General features: G+C 45.8%; 1 protein-coding gene across 3 annotated transcripts; it reads left to right on the forward strand.

The window, feature by feature from the left end:
- On the forward strand, positions 215-9496 carry LOC8061960 (kinesin-like protein KIN-14M). Of its 3 annotated transcripts, XM_021449526.1 has the most exons (21): positions 220-461; positions 590-774; positions 879-986; positions 1911-2127; positions 2375-2526; positions 2635-2718; positions 2837-2914; positions 2981-3100; positions 3230-3256; positions 3504-4193; positions 4286-4367; positions 4462-4557; positions 4646-4822; positions 5182-5288; positions 5411-5589; positions 6144-6308; positions 6391-6644; positions 6719-6882; positions 7093-7646; positions 7869-7969; positions 9225-9496. In XM_021449526.1, exons 1-21 carry the CDS (start codon positions 437-439, stop codon positions 9287-9289), a joined length of 3630 nt encoding a protein of 1209 aa, XP_021305201.1. In that variant the 5' UTR covers positions 220-436; the 3' UTR covers positions 9290-9496. The 3 variants fall into 3 exon arrangements, with proteins under 3 accessions (XP_021305202.1, XP_021305201.1, XP_002437142.2); XM_021449527.1 differs by lacking the exons at positions 7869-7969; positions 9225-9496 and having other exon boundaries at positions 215-461; positions 6719-6871; positions 7093-7257; XM_002437097.2 differs by lacking the exons at positions 220-461; positions 590-774; positions 879-986 and having other exon boundaries at positions 1987-2127; positions 2421-2526.

Raw genomic sequence — 23722 nt, forward strand, 5'->3', positions numbered from 1 at the left:
AAATGGTGCCGTTCGATTCCAAATGTACAGCAAAATATAGTTAATGTAAAACGTAGCAAAAAAAAGTACCAAAAATAATAAAAAAAAGGAGCAGTCGTGTTCGGTGTTCTGTGTTCCGTCCCAATGAAGGCCCTCCACCACGCTTGGCCACCTTGGGCGCCGCCCAAATTTGGCGCTCCGACTTGGCAGAGGCAGACAGAGAGTCGCACCACACCACCCTCCCCCTCCCGCCGCACGTCACCCACTCGCCCACGTCTCGCCTCGGTCTCGGTCCCTCTCCCTCCCTCCCCTCCGCGCGCGCCCATTCCCGCTCCCCCTCCGGCGCCACCTCCCGGTTGGGTCAGTCAAACCACGCCTCCGCCTCCGATCCGATCCCGGCACACTTGGAACCCAACAACAACGTCTCGGCCGTCTCCGGTCTGCTCGATCGCCCCCCATGTCCGCCGCCTCCGCCGAGTCCCGTAAACCCCTCCCCTCTCCCATGTCTGCTCTACTCTTCACCAAATTTTGCTGTCCTTACCCGCGGCGGCCGACGCGACGCTTTACTACGGATTTGTCCCTCTTTTTTATGGGTTTGTTTTGTTCGCAGCGGAGAGCCCGGAGCGGCGATCGGAGGCGGTCGCGTGGCTACGGTCGCTGCTGGCAGGCTCTGGCCTGCCTCTGCCCCCGCCGCACGCGTCCGACGACGACCTACGGGCCGCTCTCGCCGACGGTGCGATCCTCGCCGCGGCGCTCCGCAGGCTCGGCTGTGGCACTTCTACGCCCGACTACCAGGTACGTCCTCGATCGCACCACTGTTACACTACGCGCGGGGCTCCATTTGGGTTTTGGGTTTGTTCGCCCGTGATCGTATCGTACGTCGTCGATCGCTGCTGCAGGGCGGAGCATCGGCGGCGGCGGCGGCGGCGGGGAGTGATGTCGATAGGTTCATAGCGGCAGTGGAGCGCCTCCGCCTTCCCAGCTTTGCCGCCTCCGACCTTGACAAGGTACTGTATTCTCCCTTGGACCATCATCAACTGCTGCTTCCGTTCAGTTCAGTAGCGGTATTTTTCCATGTAGTACATATCAGGGAGAAAAAAAGTTCGGTTGGGTTTAGCTGTGACTGACTTGAGAGCCAGTATGATAGTACGGTAGTAACATTTTGGAACATCGGCGGTTAATTCACGGGTGGAAAGGGATATTACACGTGATTTGCGGTGCGTTACAGTTTCAATTCGAAGAAGCTCGGACTCTGCTTTCGCTTTAGGTGGTTGACGCTTGTGATTGTTCCGTTTTGCTGATTGGCCAGATGGCAACGCTAATCTCGTCCTTTTCTGCTTAAACTGCTACTGGATGTTGGATGCAGCTGGGTGCTACCATCCAAATCTCAACCAGAAAATTTGATCCGCCAAACTAATGAGATGTGACCCCACTGCTCCACGCCTCCACTAGCATGTAGTCCACTGCATGACATTACTGTCCAAATGGCTTGCAGACACTGTACATTCCAATGGTTCATACGTTTTCCTGTAATCATTTCAAGTGAACTCAATTCGTGGTAACAAAATCAATGGCAACTCCGTAGCCTGTTGAAATTACTTCTCCACTGCACAAATGGATCGGATATATAAATAAATAATTTGTTCAATGATTGCTTTTTATAATATCTGAATATGAACATCAGCCATGTTCCAGTGTGATGCCATATTCGAGTACTATGATGATGTTCTGGCTATTAAATTTATAAATATCGGAATATGGACGTCAGCCATGTTCCACTGTAGTGCCAAGTTCGAGTAGTATGGTGGTGTTGGTGTTCTGACAATAATTGTCACTTATGCAATATTGCCGTGGAACATTCCTGTTGTTTCCATCTCTTTATACAATAGAAAAAGTTATCACCTGCTCTTATTTGATTGGCATTGATCCAGGGCCCAATGTCAGCTGTCATAGTCTGTCTTCTTGCACTGAGGGATCGGTTTGGTTCGAATGTTGGGGAAGGCTTGCATTGTAGCCTTGAAGGAAAATGTAGGATGGGCAGCATGGAGTTTCCCATAAGGGAGAACGGCCACTGTACTCAAAATTCTGAGTTTGGACAAAAGGTGAAAGGGAGCATACCAAAGGTCTCCAGAAGTCCGGCTACGTCAGGTAGGATTTTCTTTTTCTACATGCCAAGCTTTCAGCAGTAACACTGAGGAATACAAAGGGAGCTGAGCAGAGCTATTCTATTAGTTTTGCAATATGAAAATGTCAAACAAATCATATTTATCAGTGAAAACTGTAGTCACGTGTAGATAACTAAATTCATACAATTATTTTAGTGAAAACTGTAGTCACAAAGGTTAAGCAGTGAAGCAGATTAGCTTATCTTTTGAAACATCTTTTCCTATTGTAGAACCATCATCTTCGATATCAAGACCTGAACTATCTTCTATTTCAAGGCACGCTGGACACAAGTTTCATGAAGTCTTCCATCTGAGACAAGGAATTTACTCTGACATGCCTATTTCTAAAATTTTGGAGATGATGAAATCCACCAACTTGGATGTAAGTGGAATGTAGCAATTCTTTCTGAAATGTACATGAGGTAATGTCAGCACAAAATCTGATTTTTTTTTATTCTTTGCATCATGGAACTTGGAACCAATTTTACAGAATGCCCCTACTCAGTCACTTCTGAGTTTTGTGAATGGCATCCTTGACGAGATCATTGAGAATAAGAATGGAGAAATTCCTTATGTAGGCTACTCAAAAGCAATACAGTTAGTTGTTTCTTTTCATACATGTGAACTTTGGTACATTTTTGTTTTATACTTCTTTCATTCTCTTGAATAAAAAGATAACGTTCTTTGCACAGCATATTGCTTGCTTGTTGAGAAAGGTAATGCTGGAGATTGAACGCCGCATTTCAACTCAAGCAGAACACATAAGAAATGTAAGCAATACTATTTCATACTTATTTTTCAGGTTATTCTTGTTGTAACTCAATCTTTTATGGCAGCAAAATAACCTCATCAGAGCACGTGAAGAGAAATATAAATCAAGGATAAGAGTACTAGAGGCACTTGCAAGCGGGACAGGTGGACAAATACAAATAAACTCAAGTGCAGCAAATGGAAAAGTAAATATAAAGTTTAACATAAGTTCCAGTTTTCATTTGAAACCTATTCAGATGAGTCTTCTGCACTTTCATAAAAAACAAAACCTTCTGACATTAATAACAGATCTCTTTCTTTATATTGATTTTCAGGTTGAAGATCATGTGCTCCAAATGAAGGTTTGTTTCTTGTCCAAAAAATTGTTACCTGTTCATATATTTAAATCGAGTTCTTGCTACTGTTTGCTCTAGAATTGTTCATTTGATCTGAATTATGTAGAAGGGTTTGTTAGCAAATAAGCAATGATAGTTCAGGGAGGTTCAGCTTAAAGGCACCACAAGATTGAGCTTCCCAAACAAGGCGTGGCTTAATTAAGCCTCCTTTGTGTGAATGATTGATTTTTTTTAATTCACTTTCATTCTTCAGATAGACAAAAGCAGAACTGAAGAAAAAAGATTAGTTGACAAAGATATGTCAAGCTTGATGACTGAGAAGGAAGATGTAAGTAGATTGACAAAGGATAAGGAAGATATGGCTAGGCTGTTGAAAGATAAGGAAGATATAATAAGATTGATGAAGGAGAAGGAAGAAATGGTTATGATGATTAAGGAGAAAGACGAGATGGTTACCTTGAGGAAGGGGAAGATTGATGGCAGAGATCAGTCAGCAGATGCACATGTGGATAAATCAACTACATATAACGATGAAACCAAGGAGAAAGAAGATACTAACAATACAATTATGAAACTAAAGAGCGAATTGGAAGCTGTAAAATCATCATATAAAAAGAACCACAACCAGTTAGAATCTACAAAGGAGGAGGTGCTTAAGCTTCAAAAGGACAAGGCAAATAGTGATAATATAATATCAAAACTCAGGAAAGAGCTTTCATTAGCACGGGAATCTCATAAGACACATATTCAAGAATTGGAGAGTAGCGCTTTGCAGGCAAGCAAATGCTTTGAACATAGATTAAAAGAGGTAGATCTAATGCTCGAAGATTCTAGAAAGAAAAGAAGAGATCTGGAGGAAGTGTTAGCATCTAGAATGGATACTTGGAAGCAGAAGGAAATCATGGTGAACCAATTTTTAGGTCTACAAATACAGAACATCCAGGTAGCATTTGGTTAAATTATCCTTTGGTTCTCAATCTTTCTTTTAAAACATCACGATGTCAGAAATTGAAATTAAAACTTCTTTCCTGTCAGGATTTGAGGTTATCTTCTGTTTCCATTAGGCATGAAATCCAAAACTGCCAGAAAAGATGGTCTGAAGAACTTAATGGCCTTGGTATGTTTCAGTGCAGCATGTGATTTTATTTTACATTGCATACATTTACTGTAATTGGCATTTTATAACTTGCATATTCATATTAACTCTGCAGGACAAAGTCTCAACATACTGATAAATGATTCTGAAAATTATCATGCTGCTCTAGAAGAAAATAGAAAACTGTATAACGAGATTCAGGAACTAAAAGGTGACTCTGCAAACAAAGATCAACTAATTTGAATATGAATCTTCTTAAGTTTATGAATTTTTTCGAGTTTTTTATTATTCTTGACCAGGAAATATAAGAGTCTACTGCCGGATAAGGCCTTTTCTTCCTGGGGAGGATCAGAAATCTACTATAATTGAATATGTTGGTGATAATGGGGATCTGGTAATTGCAAATCCAACACGAGGAAAGGATGGGAGCAAGTCGTTCAAATTCAACAAAGTTCTTGGCCCCACTGCTTCTCAAGGTACCAATGAATGTGACCAATGCAATATGATTATTTTTTTTTTGACGGTCAACGGGGGGGAGACGTTCCCCACCTGTTTAAAATTATTTTAGCCCAGAAACGGCTCGCACGATTGTGTTGTTACAAATACAGAGCAACGTTTTGTTGCTTCAATAAAGCTATGGAAGTAGCAGAAGAAACAAGTAGGTGGAAAACAGAAAACAGAAGATGAGCGGGAGCCCTCTCCTTTCTTTTCTAAATGCCCAATGCAATATGATTGTGCTTTGGATACTGATAACTTCATTGCATCTGGTAAGGATTGCATTTTTGGAATGCTAACACACCACATTTGCCCTGCCCTTGCCTTTTCTCTTTTCTAGATGAGGTCTTCAAGGACATTGAACCTCTTATCAGATCAGTTCTTGATGGCTATAATGTTTGCATTTTTGCATATGGTCAAACTGGATCAGGGAAAACATACACAATGGTATGATGCACTGATACAATTATACAAATATATCTTCATATGAATTTTTTTTTGAGAGAATGGGTCTTTTGTTTTTAGTTATAAAATGTAATAATGTATTTTTCTTTCTGCAATTATCCCAGACTGGGCCTGAAAATGCAACAGAGAATGAACGGGGTGTCAACTATAGAGCTCTGAATGATCTCTTCCATATTTCACATAATCGTGGGGATACCATCATGTATGAAATAAATGTTCAAATGATTGAGATATACAATGAGCAAATTCGTGATCTTCTTGGCAGCAATGGTTCAGAGAAGAAATATCCTTTCTCCCCTTCCTTCATTTTTTTGAATTTACATGTCAACACTTTCTGCAAGTGGCTTATGATAAATTTGATAAACCTAGTTTATTATATGTATTACTTCCTTTTCTGATGAGCTTAGTTCGCTATGAACTATTCCGTATATTTCGAAATGTAGGTGATTTAGGACATTGACATGGTATTCGGTATGACACTTTGATTTGCAATTTTGTAAAATACATACTATTTTGATAGAAAAGCTTATATTACGAAATTATTTTTCATGATAAACCAATAACGTCAACCATGTGGTATCAATATATATGATTTTCCGTGTATTGATGGGTAAGTTAAAGAAGTTCGAGCTCTAAAACGACCTACATTTGGAATTGGATGGAGTAGTTAATTTGATTCATTTCAGTGAACATATGTAGAAACTCATCCTTTTATCATCCATGATATACTCTTTGTTATTTGTACATTTTATAATAGCATATCACTCAAATCATTGACATATTTCAAATGGAACTAGAGTTTATTAAGACATCCTGTTTTTCCTTTAACTCCTACACGCTAGAGATTATGAATGTCAGCCAACCCAATGGGCTTGTCGTTCCTGATGCAACATTGCATCCTGTTAATTCAGCATCCGATGTTATTGAGTTAATGAGAATAGGACTTGCGAACAGAGCAGTGGGTTCGACAGTGTTGAATGAAAGAAGCAGCAGATCTCACAGGTTTATTTTCATGTCCCATAATCTAGTTACATTGTTTATTATGATTATTTTAAAAATATAGTTATTTTGATTAATTCTGCAGTGTTGTTACCATACACATTCGAGGTGTCGATTTGAAAACAGGAGCTACTATTCGTGGTGCGTTACATCTTGTTGATCTTGCTGGGAGTGAGAGAGTGGACCGATCTGCTGTTACAGGCAATAGACTCAAAGAAGCACAACACATCAACAAATCTTTGTCTGCTCTTGGAGACGTCATTTTTTCTCTATCGCAGAAGACTGCTCATGTACCGTACCGGAACAGCAAACTTACACAACTCCTACAGAGTTCTTTGGGTGCTTACAATTGCTGATTGTTCTATATACTTCTTGCATGTATCGATCACTCACCTAACAGTTTTCATCTGCAGGCGGACATGCAAAAACCTTGATGTTTGTGCAGATCAACCCAGATGTCTCATCTTATTCAGAGACTTTGAGTACTTTGAAGTTTGCTGAAAGGGTTTCTGGAGTGGAGCTAGGTGCTTCAAAGGTGAATAAAGAAGGCAAAGATATTAGAGAATGTATGGAACAGGTGATAAATTATTGTTTTTGTTTTGTCCATCCCTTATTCATACAGGGCACTAGATATGGATTACCAATGTTTAATCTCTATCTTATCCAATGGGATGAGACTTAACTAGAGATTTTTCTTTCAAATTCAATGCAATGTTGTAAATACCATTCTTCTCACCACCAGTGTTATACATAATTTTTTATTTGTAATATCCTTTCCACCCCACAGCTCTCAGTGCTCAAACATAAAATTGCAAAGAAAGATGAGGAAATTAACACATTACAACAATTCAAGGCACAAACTCCAAGGGTCAGGACAGCAAAACGTGCAGATTCCCCATTGAAACATTCGTCCTCCTCCCCCGGCATATCTAATTTAGGAAGCAAAATCCATCATAGAAGAACGGCATCTAGTGGAAAGGCAATGAGCATTGGCAGCAGGGCTGGCTCTGATAACTTCTCTGACATCAGTGACAGGCACTCTGAATCTGGTTCTATGCAGTCTGTTGATGATATCCTACCACATAGGGGGATTATGGGACTTCCGAAGCTCTCTACTGGGGCAATGGGTCAGAATTCTGCTGATCCTGAGCTTGTTTGCTTTGGCTATGCTGATTCAGAAGAGAGATTAAGTGATATATCAGATAGTGGTCTTTCCATGGGTACAGAGACAGATGTTTCAGTAAGCAGTATAGTTGAGTTGACACGCTTCCAGGAGCAAGAAAACACATATAGCACTCAGAAAGAACAAGACAGTGCACTAAAAACTCCAAATGATCGGTTGTAAGTGCTCTCGTCTTCTTAAAGTGAAAATTCATTCAATTATGGTTTCATGATACAAAAATGTTCCCTTAGATTATCATTGCTTTTCAATCTAAGTTACATATGATTTAGTGGAAGCATTCATGTTATCAGATCAAGTGACTGGGTGCCGGTAGTGGCTAGTTCTGTGTGTTTGGTTGGCCTTTTGTTTGAATTACTTTTTTTATTTACTTCCTCATACAGGTCTATGGTGGCCACCCGAGCCCAGAAGACAACAGCACCCAAACCAGCTCAAACTTCCTTGTGGCCTAAACTAAGAGATCCTCCAGCTCTTAGATCCCCAAGTAAGCTAAATTGCAAGTCCATTTTTCTTTGGACTCACTGAGCTGAATTTCTGCTTCTACATGTGCATATTTAAGGCATTTTTTCAAAAATCATATGCATGGCTATAGTGCACCTGCTGACAAATTACCCTTATGTCGGAGTATAACCTGAATATATAAAAAAAGGAATAAAAAGTTTTCACGATTCCGTTAAAAACACGTGTATGTGATGTAGTTATGAGATATGCGGCACACCACTGATTATGCTGGACGATCTATTTGCATTCAATTTTGTCACAAATTTTAAATGACTAGCAAATATGTCCATGCATTGCATTAAAATGTATAATTTATTTCAAGGTGCTCATATCAATGAAAATGAGCTAGCTATTTTTGTTGAATTTAATTGGGTTTGGCCCAACCTTAAATCAAATAGATTTTAAGATCCTATAATAAATTTTAGTGCAATAAGTACTAATCTTGTATGGAAATATTGATATGAGATTGACTCAATTTAAATTGGTGGCTATTGTGTACACCTATTGTGTTTTTAAGAAAATAAAAAGGCGAGCATGCACCTATTGTGTTTTTAAGAAAATAAAAAGGCGAGCATGTGGCTATTATGTGCACATGTGTGTTTAAGAAAGTTGGAAAGTGAGCCACATGCTTGCGTTCGCCATGGTGTGAATGGACTCGGGAGATAGTCAGACAAAAGAAACAAATTTCCGTTCTTTAATATTATAGGTATAAATTTTCCCATAAATTTTCACTTCAACCCTGAAAATGGACAAATTCAGTGTCATTTTCATTTCTGTGAAAGGTAAGCTAGTAAGCTAAAACAGGTGTTACCATGACCTTTGGTTACTAGTACTAGTTACTCCAACACTCGACGTGTTTACCAATGGGAACCCGTACCTGTAGCAGAATATAGTAGCTCAATTTCCAAAATGTTTGATCTGCTGTACCAATCAAGTGTACCAAGCGTGTAAAGAAGTTTTAAACAATTTGAAGTGGCAAATGAGCTAAGACAGTTACCAACTGATGAATTATGGGTACGTATACATTACCCACCATTTGCCCTGTCAATGGCTTAGTTTCGAATGAACTGGTTATATAATTGCACCTACCACTTAATTTATATTGCTGTTTTTGTTATCTAAATTAATGTGGAATTTACATGTGCTCTGAGTCAGATAAGTTTTCAAGACATGATATGCATTATCACAAATATATAAACTAATATAAATATTTCGTTCGCTTTTTGCCGTGTCTGCAGAGAGAATCACAACACAAACAATATCTGCACCAAGAACGTCCAGTACTTCGAAACGATGGACATAACTCAAGTTTGATCAACATGTTCTAACACTAGTTTATGTTTTTGTACAGCACAATCGGAAAGTAATTTATGCCAATTGATGAACTTTATACATCAGTTGATTTTTTTTTTCATGAAAAAATGCCAGTTAGCTTTCTTAAAATTTCTTTGTACATACACGTTATTCAAAAAGTTTGCTGATTGCTGGGTAGAAGTGGTACTTCTCTCTATATTGTTAATAGAATCAACAAGTCTTTCTTAATTGATATAAACCAAAACAAAAAAAAAAAAGAAAAAGTCTACTTGACCCATTGACTATTGACTGGTGTCCATTTCATCATCTCACCTATAAAATAGGTATTCTACCCTTAAAGTATTGAAAACTATATAAATAACCCTATGACAGTGGTATCTAGCCAAGAGCATCACGATCATCTGGGTCAATTTCATTATATGTTATAAATATTCTTAAACTTTAACTGTACTTTCTAAAGGATTTTATATAACTTTTTTTGGGATCGATGGACCGCTATAAACCCTCCTAGATCCGGCCCTGGGTGGCTTTATTGACATGATATACTATGTGGGTGCTAACAAGGTGGTGAGGCACACAAGTAGTAAGAAAAGTCTACATAAACCCCTGGCATATCAAAAATGATTATAACCCCTTATCTATAAAATCTGGTATTGTAGTCCTTAAAGCATCTAATAATTTTCAAATGACCTTCTTAAGTTATTTTGGTGGGTCATTTAGTATCCTGTCACACTAGCTGAGTACCCATGCTTACATACATGTACTTATGTCACCTCCTCTCTCTCATCTCTTTTTAAACTATCAACATTTGGCTCATGCACCATGCTTGTGCTTTCATTGGCACCTTCCACATCCTCGGCCCTTCTAGTTTTCTCCTACTTTGGCTATCTCAAAATCGGAAGAACCAAACAGGATACCAGATGAGGTGTGATGATATATGAGTGATTTTAACAAAATTGTGCTTCGGCTAGTTCTTTAGTAGAACCATTCAAACCTCTTTGGAGATGAGAGCGTAGGCGTGGTGCATGAGTCCAATGTCACTGAGGAGTTCTATGAGGCGGAATAGGAGATAGGAGGTTGTGTGCTTCTCAACGACCAACACATGGAAAAAGTAGAGAAACGGGGAAACATATGGATCCAAATACAAACATAATAGGTACATAGGTCAATGTGGTCAGATACAATGTCAAAACAACTCTATAAAACCTCTTGGGATCATTTAAATATCATTAAAAATTGTAGGGTCAAGATGGCGGACTAGAGGAGGGTGAACAGTCTTTTTTAAAACTAATTGTGCCTGCTAGTCAGGGGGTGAATAGTCTATTTAAAAATTCTACAAAGCACTAGAGCAAATGAATTAGTACAATAAAAGGCATAATGCAAATTTGCTCTAACACTACAAGGGTTGCAAGCCACCTATCCAACAATTCTAGTTACTAAGATCACTAGTCACACAGCTATGTCACTACAAGCTACACTAGTGAACTAAGCTATATAAGGTAAGCTAGCAACTAAAACTAGTTACACTACTTTGCGGAAATATAAATGAAGAGGGTGTGATCTTTATACTGCTGTGTAGAGGCAAGTGAACTGATGAAGACCAATCACTATGAGAAATTCAATCAAACACAAGAGATGGACAAAATAATTTTTCTCCTGAGGAGCATGTGCTTGCCGACACGCTAGTCCCCATTGTATCGACCAACACTTGGTGGTTCGATGGCTAAGAGATGTTGTACGAACCTTGTCCTCATGTAGGACACCACTAGAACCTACCCATAAGTGAGGTAATTCAATGACATGTGTAATTCGCTAGAGTTGCCTTTGGTGCTCCATCGGGGAAGGCACAAGAACCCTTCACAATCATCAAGAGATGGCCACAAATAATCACCAACTCATGTCAATGCTCCTCCGCTGCTCCAAGCCATCTAGGTGGTGCAGCCACCAAAAGTAATAAGAACTTTGCAACCACAATGATCCCCAAGTGCCACTAGATGCAATCACTTATGCAAATGCACTTAGAATCACTCCTAATCTCACTATGATGATGAATCAATGAAGGAGATGAGTGACATATGTTTGCTTATGCTCATAAGGATGTCAAGTATGTCAAAGTGCCAAGAGATACACCCTTGAGCCGATCACCAAGTATTTAAAAGATCCCCAAAGGAATAGAGTTGTTGGCTCTCTCACTGCACTAAAATCGAAGGCGTTGGACGTTGTCCAACGTTTGACACTGCTCTGCTAGTAGCTCTTAATTGCTGCCACATGTCCTTAGTTAAACATGAGACGTTGATCTCTAACGATCACTTAAATGTTAATGTGCTTGGTTAGAAGGCGTTTGATACGTCAGGTGCTACGCACCGGATGCTCCTACCTCATATCGAACGCTACTTAGAGAGCTCCCAAACTTGGTTTCTCGCAAATGGGCACGTAAGACGGGTGGTCATGAGACCCAGCTAGCGTCTAACTCGTACTCTACATGAAACCTTGAGAAAACAAAGTGTGCGTCGGATGCACTGACGCCTGAGCGTCGGACACGCCGACGACCCATAAGAACAAATGCAGTTCTACCAACATTGCATTGGATGCAGGTCCAGGTCTGACGCTGCCGACCTCAGCGTCTAACGAGTGTTTTTCTCGTGACTTCTCCAAAATTTTGCCTCTAGCACAATGGAAAATATGCATTTCATTTCCACAAAAGTGCTAACCATCAAGTGTGGGGGTATAAACCCCTATACCCTTATGGCTAGACTTTGGCCAAGAGGCTTGGCCCATCATGAGACAGTTCGAGGCTTGATCCAACTGCTCGGGGTCTCACGTAAGGAAACAAGACGTGGAGATCGAGCCAGATTCTAGTCGGTTAGAATAGGAATTGATATCGTGTTATCTATGGCAATTGTAACCGACTAGGATTAGTTTCTAGATTTGTAACCCTGCCCTCTGGACTATATAAAGAGAGGTAAGGGACCCCCCTAGGATATCTCATCTCAACTCAACACAATCCATAGCAATACAATCAGACGCGGGACGTAGGTATTACGCCCACACGGCGGCCGAACCTGGGTAAAACCTTGTCTGTGTCTTGCATCACCATCAAATTCGTAGCTTGCGCACCTGTCTGCCGATAAACTACTACCATGGGTATACCCTAAGGTAGACTGCCGACTAGCTTTCGTCGATAGTGGCGCGCCAGGTAGGGGGTGTGCGTACAGCTCTCCCGGCGAATAAGATGGTCATCGTTCCAGCTTCGGCGGCCGTGGCTGAAGGTCTCACGTTCATCATCGGGCAGATCACTTAGACAACTCACGGCGGCAACCTTACGACCACGACTCCGGAAGAAACCCAGATCCAATCTGGGACAGCAGAGGCGTCGACTTCGATCACGCCGACTGCGAGGACCCGACCTCCGCTCCCTCGCTATAGGGCAAAGCGAGTCGACAACTCGGATCTTCTCCAAGCCCTCGACCGCGCCGACCACAAGCTTCTCGAAGCCTCAAGCCTGGTGGATTCGATTTCACGCAGACCCGGTCAGGCGGCAACAACAAATTTTTTCGACTCCCGTCGACCAACTCGTGCCTCCACGCACGAACGACTGGAGACGTCCCTGACGATAACATCGACCACCGCGGGACGGACCGTCAAGCTCAAGACAACCTCCCCAGACCAGAATTGCCCTTATGGTTTGAACAACGCGGCTGATCAGTTCTCACGGCATACCAATTCTCTGTTCGGGAAGATGGGATTGTCGCCAGGACAACCAGTAGGCTAGCTCGTCACTTTGTCAACATGGTATCCATTCGAACCCTACTAGACGACAAGGCCACCAGCACAAACTCTAGCACATGATCTGTCCCTACCGAGGTTTTACACCCCGAGGACGAAGACTACGACCTGGATCTACCACCTTACCCCCGAGTTTTTCCCGCTTTCCAGTCTTTCCACCTCGACGAGGAGATCTGGTTTTCAACGTCAGCAATGACGAACCAGTTGTTGATGGCGAAACCGATGAACAAAGACAACAGCGCAACGCCGATCGTGCTCAGCGACGAGCAGATGAGGAGCGGCAACTCGCCCCACACAACCTCAGCGATGCTTTCGACATGGTCAGAAATTAGCAAGTCTACAAGAGGCCAAGCGCCAACGTGGCCGTCGCCATGGCAAACCTGGATCGACTCCCCGATATTCCGGAGTACCAGGGCATCCGATCCAATATACAAGCACATCTGATCGCCGCGATGGGGCAAACCGCTACTTTGCTCAAAAGGGTCCAAGCCGTCTCCTACACGGAGGTCTCCTCCGACCAAACTCATCGCAACTGGACTTCACCACGACCCAACGGGCGCCGTCATAGCCATTCCCCCACCAACGATCGCAGGAAGGATACTCGTCGCGACAACCGTGGCCGGGACACCGGCAGTTACCACGAGCAGAGACGCGGACGTGGTCAGGAAGTGAACCAAGACCAGGACCTGCGACACAACATCCCTCCTAAGGATGTTCGTGAACGCATCAATAGGCGCATCACAAAGCGAGCAGTACATGAAAATGTGTGACGCATTGAGTACGATGCAGCACATGCCCCCCGGCCTAAGACAGTTCTCCTCACACCTCCGCCAAGTCGTATGGCCTCGCAACTTCAAGCTTGAGAAGCTTAAAAAGTATGATGGCAAGGAGAATCCGGAGAACTGGATCACTCTTTATGAGATCGTAGTCTGTTCAGCTGTAGGGGACGAGCACGTCATGGCAAACTACTTCCCAGTCGTCCTCGATCAAGCCGGCCACCAATGGCTCCTCGGTCTACCTGAGGACTCTTTTGATTCTTGGGAAGAATTGCGCCTGGCATTCATTGATAACATCATTGCTACCTGCGAGCAGCCTAGAAACAAATACGATCTTGAAAGGATAAGGGACAGGAAGAATGAGCCCTTGCGCGATTACACCCGACGCTTCTCAAATATGCGCCTCAAGATTCCGAAGATTTCTCACGATGAGGCTATATCGGCCTTCATCAAGGGCCTACGCTTCCACGAAGCTTTAAGAAGCAAGCTACTATGCAAAAGGCTGACCATGGTCGCTGAACTCCTTGCCACGACCAAAAATTACGCCGATGCCGACGACGCAGAAAAGCTCATCCGCGAAGACGTGAGAGGAGCCGAGCAGCCTCCCCGACGAGACGACAGCCGTGGTCGTTTTGATAACCGAAATCCCCGCCGTGGCGACAACCGCGACCACCGAGAAGGGTGGGACAGGCGTCGCGACAACCACGACGATTTCAGAGGCAAGCGACCTCGCGACAACGATCACGAGGTGAATACAATCAAGCGTCCTAATGGACGGCGGGACTACCAGGAAGACTATAACAAGACGCTGAAAAGACCATGCCAACTCCATTCCAAGTCCAACCATACGATGGAAGAATGCGGTGTCCTCAAAAGCATCTACACACAACGGGGCGCTAAGAAAAACGGGAAACAGGACAGACACGGTCAGGAAGACGAAGATGACGACCATGATAGGGACCCACGACATCAATATGTCAGTCCCACCGACGTGGTACACTCCATCTTTGGAGGTAAAGTCTCCATCGAGTCAAAATGGGAAAGAAAGCTCTTAAAGAGGGCTTGCCTTAATGTGGACAGCACCGATGACCTGATCGCAGATCCGAAATTCCTCCCTTGGTCGCACCGTGAGATCTCCTTCAACAGGCAGGACCAGTGGGCCGCCATCCCAAAACCAGGGCGCTTCCCATTGATCCTGGATCCATGCATCAACAGCGTTAGGTTCGAGCGCGTGCTCGTTGACGGGGGTAGCTCCATCGATATCCTTTTCCGCAACAACTTGTCTGCTCTCAAGCTAACTCCGGCGCAGCTGAAACCGTATGATGCTCAGTTCTGGGGCGTCCTGCCGAATCAAAGTTCAGTACCCCTTGGCCAGATAACGCTGCCCGTCCAGTTTGGAACGCCAGACCACTTCAGCACAGAGTTCGTCAACTTTGTGGTTGCCGACTTCGACGGGACTTACCACGCAATCCTAGGCCGCCCTTCGCTTACCAAGTTCATGGCAGTTCCGCACTACTCATACTTGGTCCTCAAGATGTCGACCGCGAAGGGCGTCTTAACCATCAGAGGTAACGTCTATACCGCGTACACTTGCGAAGAGGAAAGCTTCAAGATCACCGAGGCAATCGACCTCTCGATTCGCATGGCAGAAACTGTAGCACAGGCCACGCAAGTTCCACCCGACCAGCTACAACTACCCGAGCAGGAGACTCCAAGGAAAAGCTCCAAGTCCAAAGAGCACAAGGAAGTACAACTGGTCGATGGCAGCCCAGAGAAGACAACTCTCATCAGGGCCAACCTGGACGCCAAATAGGAAGACATGCTCGTGAGGTTTCTAAGGGACAACGTAAGCATTTTTGCATGGAAACCCGCAGACATGCCCGGCGTCCCACAAAACCTGATCGAGCACTCCTTAAACGTCTCGAAGACTGCAAGACCTATCAAGCAGAAACTATGTCAGTTCGCTCGTGACAAAAAGGAGGCTATTAGGACAGAGCTTACACGGCTTTTAGCAGTAGGATTTATTAAAGAAGTGTATCACCCCGATTGGCTCGCCAATCCAGTTCTTGTAAGAAAAAAGAATAATGAATGGAGAATGTGCGTTGATTATACTGATCTCAACAAACACTGTCCTAAAGATCCTTTTGGTCTCCCCCGTATCGACGAGGTGGTCGATTCAACGGCTGGATGCGAACTACTCTCTTTTCTTGACTGTTACTCTGGTTACCACCAGATCTCTCTAAAAGAAGACGACCAGATCAAAACTTCCTTCATCACTACCTTCGGCGCGTACTGCTACACCACCATGTCCTTCGGACTCAAAAACGCCGGAGCCACCTATCAACGCGCTATTCAGCAATGCCTCCACGACGAGATACATGATGACCTCGTCGAAGCTTATGTCGACAACATTGTGGTCAAAACCAGGGACGCGAGCACCCTGATCGACAACTTAGACCGCACTTTTAAAGCGCTAAATAAATACAAGTGGAAGCTCAACCCCAAAAAGTGCATCTTTGGGGTTCCCTCTGGTTTACTGCTCGGTAACGTCGTCAGCCGCGACGGCATACGGCCGAACCCCTCAAAAGTCAAGGCGGTGCTCGATATGTGACCACCCAAGAACATCAAAGACATTCGAAAGCTCACGGGGTGCATGGCTGCTCTCAGCCGGTTTATCTCTAGGCTGGGGGAAAAAGGGCTTCCCTTCTTCAGAATTCTAAAAGCATCAAAAAATTCTCCTGGACGGAAGAGGCCGACGCTCCGTTCACCTAGCTCAAAACTTTCCTCACCTCACCACCCGTCCTCACCGCACCTCAACCTAACGAGGACCTGCTTCTTTATATAACAGCAACTGATCTAGTCGTTTCCACGGTGCTCGTGGTCGAGCGGGACGAACCAGACAACGTTTACAAAGTCCAGAGGCCAGTATATTTCATAAGCGAAGTCCTAAACGAATCCAAGACCAGGTATCCTCAGATACAAAAGCTAATCTACGTCATCTTAATCACCTCAAGAAAGCTGAAGCACTATTTCGACAGCCATCGGGTTTTAGTTACTACCAGTTTTCCGTTGGGGGACATTTTGCGCAACAAGGACGCCAACGGTAGAATTATAAAGTGGGCAATGGAGTTATGCCCATTTTCTTTGGATTTCCAGAGTCGCACTACCGTTAAGTGTCAAGCCCTGGTCGACTTCATCGCAGAATGGACGGATCTCAACGAACCACCCCCTCCAGATGTCTTCGATCACTAGTCAATGTTCTTCGATGGGTCCTTAAACATCAATGGAGCCAGTGCCGGAATACTTTTTGTTTCACCAAACAAGGACAAACTTCGCTACGTCCTTAGGATCCTCTTTCCAACATCCAACAACGTCGCCGAATACGAAGCATGCTTGCACGACATCCGATTGGCTGTCGAACTGGGAGTCAAACGCCTTTACGTCTACGGCGACTCTGCCCTGGTCATCAACTAGCTAAATAAGGAGTGGGACACAACTCACGAGAAGATGGACCTCTACTGCAAAGAAATCCATAGGTGGGAATCAAATTTTTACGGCATAGAATACATCCACGTGGTCCGGGACAGGAATCAAGCACCAGATGCGCTGTCAAAGATAGGATCATCCCGGGCCCAGATTTCGCAAGGTGTTTTCGTTCAGGACATTCACACGCCAAGCGTAGGGATAGACCTGGTCGACAAGCCACCCAATGAGACACTGCTCGTAGGGGACGCCACCCCGACAACCAGCGGCCATGACTGGCGCACTCCTTTTGTCAAGTATCACTCGGACGGTTTAGGATTTCAAGACAAAACGGAGAATGAGCGCCTTATCCGGCGATCTAAAAATTATATACTGGTCGATGGCAAACTTATGCGTAAGAACGCAAACTCAGAAGTCTTGTTGAAATGCATATCCTAAGACGATGGCATCAAGTTACTGGATGACATACATGCTGGATCCTGTGGCAACCACGCCGCCTCTAGAACACTGGTCGGGAAGGCCTTCCGAGCAGGTTTTTACTGGCCAACCGCAGTCGCCGATGCCGAGAAACTGGTCCGGCATTGCGAAGGATGCCAGTTCTTCGCCAAACGGACCCACGTACCTACTCACGAGATCCAGATGATTCCGTCGTCTTGGCCATTTGCCTGTTGGGGCCTTGACATGATCGGGCCATTCAAACTGGCTCCCGGCAACTTCCAATTTGTGTTCGTGCTAATCGACAAGTTCTCGAAGTGGATCGAGTACATGCTACTGGTCAAAGCGACTTCCGAGAAGGCTGTGGAATTCCTCAATCAAATCATACATAGATTCGGGGTTCCCAACAACATAATCACTGACCTGGGCACTCAGTTTACCGGCACTACATTCTGAGACTTCTATGATGACAGAGGCATAGTCATAAAGTATGTGTCGGTAGCCCATCCGCGAGCTAACGGTCAAGTCGAGCGAGCAAATGGAATGATCATTGACGCTTTAAAGAAAAGGCTGTACACGGAAAACGACAGGGCACCAGGGCGGTGGATGAAAGAGTTACCGGCTATGGTCTGGGGTCTTCGAACACAGCCTAGTCGGAACACGGGTGCATCCCCCTATTTTCTGGTTTATGGGGCCGAGGCAGTGCTCCCCTTGGACGTAGCTTTTGGATCTCCAAGAGTCGAACATTTCGACCAGTCTTCAGCAGACCTCACCAGAGAACTCGAAATCAACTGCACAGAAGAAAGACGACTGACTTCCTGCCTTCGAACAACAAAGTATCTCGAAGCCATTAGACGATACCACAATAAGAACGTCAAAGACCGCTCCTTCGTGGTCGGTGATCTGGTACTCAAATGGAAAACAAGCCAGGAGGGAATGCACAAGTTGTCTACACCCTAGGAGGGACCTTTTGTGGTCGCCGAAGTTACACACCCTACATCTTATAGACTGGCGTACCCAGATGGAAGACGCTTGCCCAACTCCTAGCACATAGACAAACTACGATGCTTCTATCCCTAAAGTTTCAGTACATTTTACTTGTAAATCTTTTTTGATGAATAATAATAAAGTTTGCCTTTTTTGTTGTATACTTTTACATATGCAGAATACTCGATAAGTGCTCCAATAACTTTCCTTGACAAGCTCCTCAAGGGTAGTCAACATGATTCAGTAATACATCACTCAAGCAAATTTATTCACAGCGCTCAAAAACCATGGTTCTCAAAATTTAGACTTTATATACAAAGTTTACAATAAACACCCCTTTGGGCGGCTTCTAGTCTATTCCTACAGACTACTCTATAAACCTACTGCTCGGGCTGATCACTCGCACGACTGACTTGTCCCACTAAAGGGGTCGGGGCCACCGGCGCCTGGTTGGTCGAGACCGCAGGCGTCGACCGCCCATCTCCTACAATCGACGCCCCCGACAACTCCTTGGCCGACCTATCTGATCCTGGCTGATCGGGGGGGTTGACGTCCCACAGAGGTTTATATCGCCGATCACCGTCGACGATAGGTCGAGCAGACTGACGCGAAGGTCATCTGCCTCCCTCGGACCAACCTCCTTTGGATATCCCCTCTCTAGCCGGGACAGATCGACCAGGGGGTAGTGGGCGCGTACCATGCTGAGGACATGCGCTCTGGCAAACTCCCCAACATCCTTGACAAACTGCTGAAGCTAGCCCCACGCTTGGTGTGCCTTCTCGACCGGGGTCAGTTTCGGTGCGTGGGGCTGGTCCTCGGGGAGTTCGGGACTAATCAGGTCAAGTACTGGGGCAACTCCTTTCCAGATCTTGATGCAGTTCATCTTCCAGGAGTCTCGTTCCATGACCAGCTCGTCGAGGTGCTTCTTAGTGTTGACTTTAAGCACTACGATAAAGTCTTCAAGAAAAACGAAGCAAACAGTCAGCAACATGCTACGGCAGTATAAAAAAAGAGGACAAGAAAACTGCGTGGTCAAAAAGGACGAAACGGCTCTTACCAGCCAACTCTCGATTCTTGTTCTTCAGCTCCTCGCTAACTTTGCGCCCGGTCTCCAGCGCACCGGCACGATCCTGGTCGAGCTGGTCCCTCTCCTTTCGGAGACGCTCGATCTCCTCCTCCAGACCTGAAGCAACAATTGTTTGTCATCAAAACCGACCACGCGGTTAATTGCAACTGCTCGGACCACTTGACTTACCCCTCTTCTCATGGTCCTTGTCGGGTAGTCACCGATTCAGGTCCAGGAGACGCTCCTCTCGAGCCGCCTTCTTGGCCGCCTCCCTTTCGGCCTCCAACCGAAGGCGGTCCACCTCTGCAGTCAAGGCCTTGTTCTCGGCGACCACACCTTCAATTTGGTCGAAGCACCTTTTTTGGTACTTCGCCGTTTTTATTACACCCTGCAAGAAATACACATATTACACAGTGAACAAGCAACAGTATATACATACTCTGGAAGAATACAAGACCACTCACCTTAACTTCATCAACGAGCCGCTTAGCAGCGCGCTCTACTCTCGCCGTCTCCTCAGTCTCGGCGAGCTCCTCGTGGCCGGCCTAGTGGTCCCCACGCTAGCGCCACACGTAAACGTGTTGGCGACCATCGTGGGGACGCCCCTGGATCTCCTCCACTTCATCATCAGAGGCCGCTTGGGCCTCCGCGCCCTCCCCGCTACCACAAGCCACGGTAACGGGTATCATTGGACCCTTACCTCGGCTAGGGGAGCCCTCCGGCATGGAAGCCTCCGCCGGGACTAGAGTTGTGGCCCTCTCTTCTTCAGTAGGAGGGGGGGTCGGGACCTTGTCTACCTCCTCCGCAACGCTGCTCGGCGGAGGTGTCCCCGCTGTCTCATCACCCCTTGTCGGGGTCCTCGCCCCGACCTTATCTTCAGCCGGGTTCTCCTCGACGGTTTCCGCCACGGGCACAACCGCGGGCAGCTCCACGGGTTGCTCGCGGTCGGTCTGCTCGGCGGCATCCTTGTCGGCAACTGCCGGCTCGGTTGTCCTCAAGCCGGCAACGTTGCTCGGATCAAATCCGAGGCTGCACTAACAAAGAGGAGTTAATGCAAATTAAAAAAAAAGAGAGAGCAGAAGACATGTTTTAGAACTTACAGGTCGGAGCTCTGGTGCGTCGCTGCGAAGAACCTTCTCCTGGTCCTCCCAGCCGCCGCTGCCGCTTCTACTCCTCCAAGACGCATCGGCTCGACGTGCGCGGCAGGCGGATCACTGGTTACCCGACCAGTGTCGATCGGCGCGACGTCAGGGCGGCTGTGCGGTCTCCGGACCAAGGATGGAGCCGCCTCGTCCTCTTCATTGTCGTCGTCGACAATCCTAACAAGCCGACGACGCTTGGGGGCATGGCTAGTCGAGCCTTGGCCCATCAAAGGGTCTGGAGCCGTCCCCGTTGGAACTGCTTCCATGGGGATGGCTCCACAGCCATGGGCCTCTTCCCGGCCACTCTATCATCCGTGGTCGGTGCTGGACGGCTCTGGTCCTCGTCGCTACTGGTGTATTGGGGACACCGAGCAGCATTGTCTGCCGGTGGGTCTACCCCAGCAGGATGGTCCATACCGGGTGCCAGCGACACATACACCGAGCACCAGTCAATATCGCCTATATGCGATACAAAAGCGACAAGTCATCAGTCAACAAGTTATAGTACTCAAATAGCAATACAAACAAACCAAGGTGTTCATTTACCTTAGGAGCTGGTCAGCCTAGCTTGAAGGCATGCATCCGGTCATCACTTCGAACGAAGTTATTGTCAGCCAGGTTGAATAACTCGTTCATCAACCGCTGGATCTCCGATTTTTCCAAGCCATCTCGGTGCATCCTGGTCGGGTCTTGGCTCCCCGTGTACTCGTACGCCGAGTGCACCCTCCTCTGGCAAGGCATCACTCGTCGGGCGAGGAAATTCCCGACCACTCCTGGTCCGTCCAGGCGGGACCAGTCGATCAGGCTCATCAGCTCTGACAATTGACCAGTATACTCTGGACGATCTGTCCAGCTAACCCTCTTCTCAGGAACGTAGCCGACGTCGCAGAACGTGGCGCTGCCCGGCTCCTCTCTGATGTAGAACCACCTCTTGTACCACTCGGTGAGGGAGGTGTTCCATGGGCAGCTGAGGTAACGGTTCTTCATCCCGTCGCGAAGATTGAGGTATACTCTGCCTGCAATCTTGGAGCCTCCAACTGCTCCCATCTTCCTCAAGCAGAATAGATAGCGGAAGAGATCGAAATGCGGCTCTATTCCAACATAGGCCTTGCACAAATGGATGAAGGTAGAGATAAGAAGAATAGAGTTCGGGTGCAGATTGCAAATCCCGATCTCATAGTAAAGGAGAAGACCTTGAAGAAACGGATGAACGGGAACCCCAAATCCCCTTTTGAAGTAATTCTCAAAGACTACAATCTCACCGGCGCAGGGGTCGGGGTAACTCTCTCCCTCTGGTGCCCTCCAGCCGCCGAGCTCCTGGTTGTGCAGGAGCCCCATTCTAACGAGGTCGTTGAGGGACCTCATGGTGCTCCGAGACTTCTTCCACTCTTTGGCCATCATCTCGGCCCTTTTCTTCGAGTCGCCCTTCGCCATTGTCGCAGCAGAACGAGCTCTAAACTGGGCGTTGAGGATGCTGAGGATGGCAAAGGCAAGAGGCAGTAGTGGGAAAGGCAAGAGGATGCTATGCAGCTGCTGGGTAAAAAATATTGACACAACATCGAGCCCTTTATAACAGCAAACCCACCTTTCACACTTCCCGCATTTTGGGGAAGTGGGCGGATCTTGCGGCAGCTGGCGTTTCAGTTTTCAAGAATTATCACAGTTAATTTGGTGGCCTTTACAAATGATTGATGGTTTCCTTTTCTTGGTCCGCGCGAAGAGCGGCTGTACAGTTAGCTGGTGCTCCTTTTTATGCAACAGACTGACAATATGGCAGTACGCTCTGTCACATTGCACATTAATATGGTGATACAATTTTTTCAAAGATAAGCACGATCAAACTAGATAAACATGATATGCTCGGGGACTGGCCGACCAGTTCGCCCAATCGACAATCCGGGGACTGTACCGACCACCGAGCACGATATACTCGGGGACTGGCCGACTAGTTCGCCCAATTGACAATCTGGGGACTATACCGACTACCGAGCACGATATACTCGGGGACTGGCCAACCAGTTCGCCCAATCGACAATTTAGGGACTGTACCGACCACCGAGCACGATATGCTTGGGGACTGGTCGACCAGTTTGCCCATTCGACTAGTCCGATTTTTAGACAGTCTGAGGAATGTACCGACCACCAAGTACGACATGCTCGGGGACTGGCCGATTCGCCGTTTCCATTCAGTCGCAAATAAGTGTGAGCGTCCTGGGCTTGGAAGATCCAGTTGCATAACGGCTAATTGGATAATTTTAATCATTTTGACCTTGCTACAAGGCTCATACTTCGCCTTCCAGCAAGCTCGGGGACTACATTGGTACGATGCATCTAGCGATGCATGTTAGTATCAGAAATTTTAAGATGATTTTCTTTTTTAGACCCTGGCAAAACGTGCCTACGTCACCTACTACCAGGCTTGGGGACTAAGTGGGCACACTTCACCTTGCGGTGAACTTGCTTGCTTTTCGCGGACTTTACTTTGCAGAAAAGTAAAGTGGGCACACTTCGTCAGGAAAGAAATATTTTTTCTCAAGAGCACCATGTATTCTTCGAACAATCGGCTTCTTCGATGTTGATGCTGGTCAACTAGTTTTCAAGATTGGTCAAAGTACTGTTCCAATTGTTTAAGCGACTTTTCTGGTTGTCAAAGATGTCAAGTTTTGCTGGTCGAAGAAGCTCAAGACGGCGTGTTACATCATAATACATGGAGCTCGGGGACTAGCTGTGGGGGTATAAACCCCTAT

This window comes from Sorghum bicolor, chromosome 10 (genome assembly GCF_000003195.3).
Source record: "Sorghum bicolor cultivar BTx623 chromosome 10, Sorghum_bicolor_NCBIv3, whole genome shotgun sequence".
In the NCBI taxonomy this organism is placed as follows: domain Eukaryota; kingdom Viridiplantae; phylum Streptophyta; class Magnoliopsida; order Poales; family Poaceae; genus Sorghum; species Sorghum bicolor.

What these genes read in the sequence shown, in the direction of transcription:
- LOC8061960 (XM_021449526.1), top strand. Translation starts at nt 437, where the DNA reads ATGTCCGCCGCCTCCGCCGAGTCCC. An exon ending in TGAAATCCACCAACTTGGAT is followed by an intron (nt 2,527 to 2,634) that starts GTAAGTGGAATG and finishes CCAATTTTACAG; the next exon opens with AATGCCCCTACTCAGTCACT. An exon ending in CAGGGAAAACATACACAATG is followed by an intron (nt 5,289 to 5,410) that starts GTATGATGCACT and finishes CAATTATCCCAG; the next exon opens with ACTGGGCCTGAAAATGCAAC.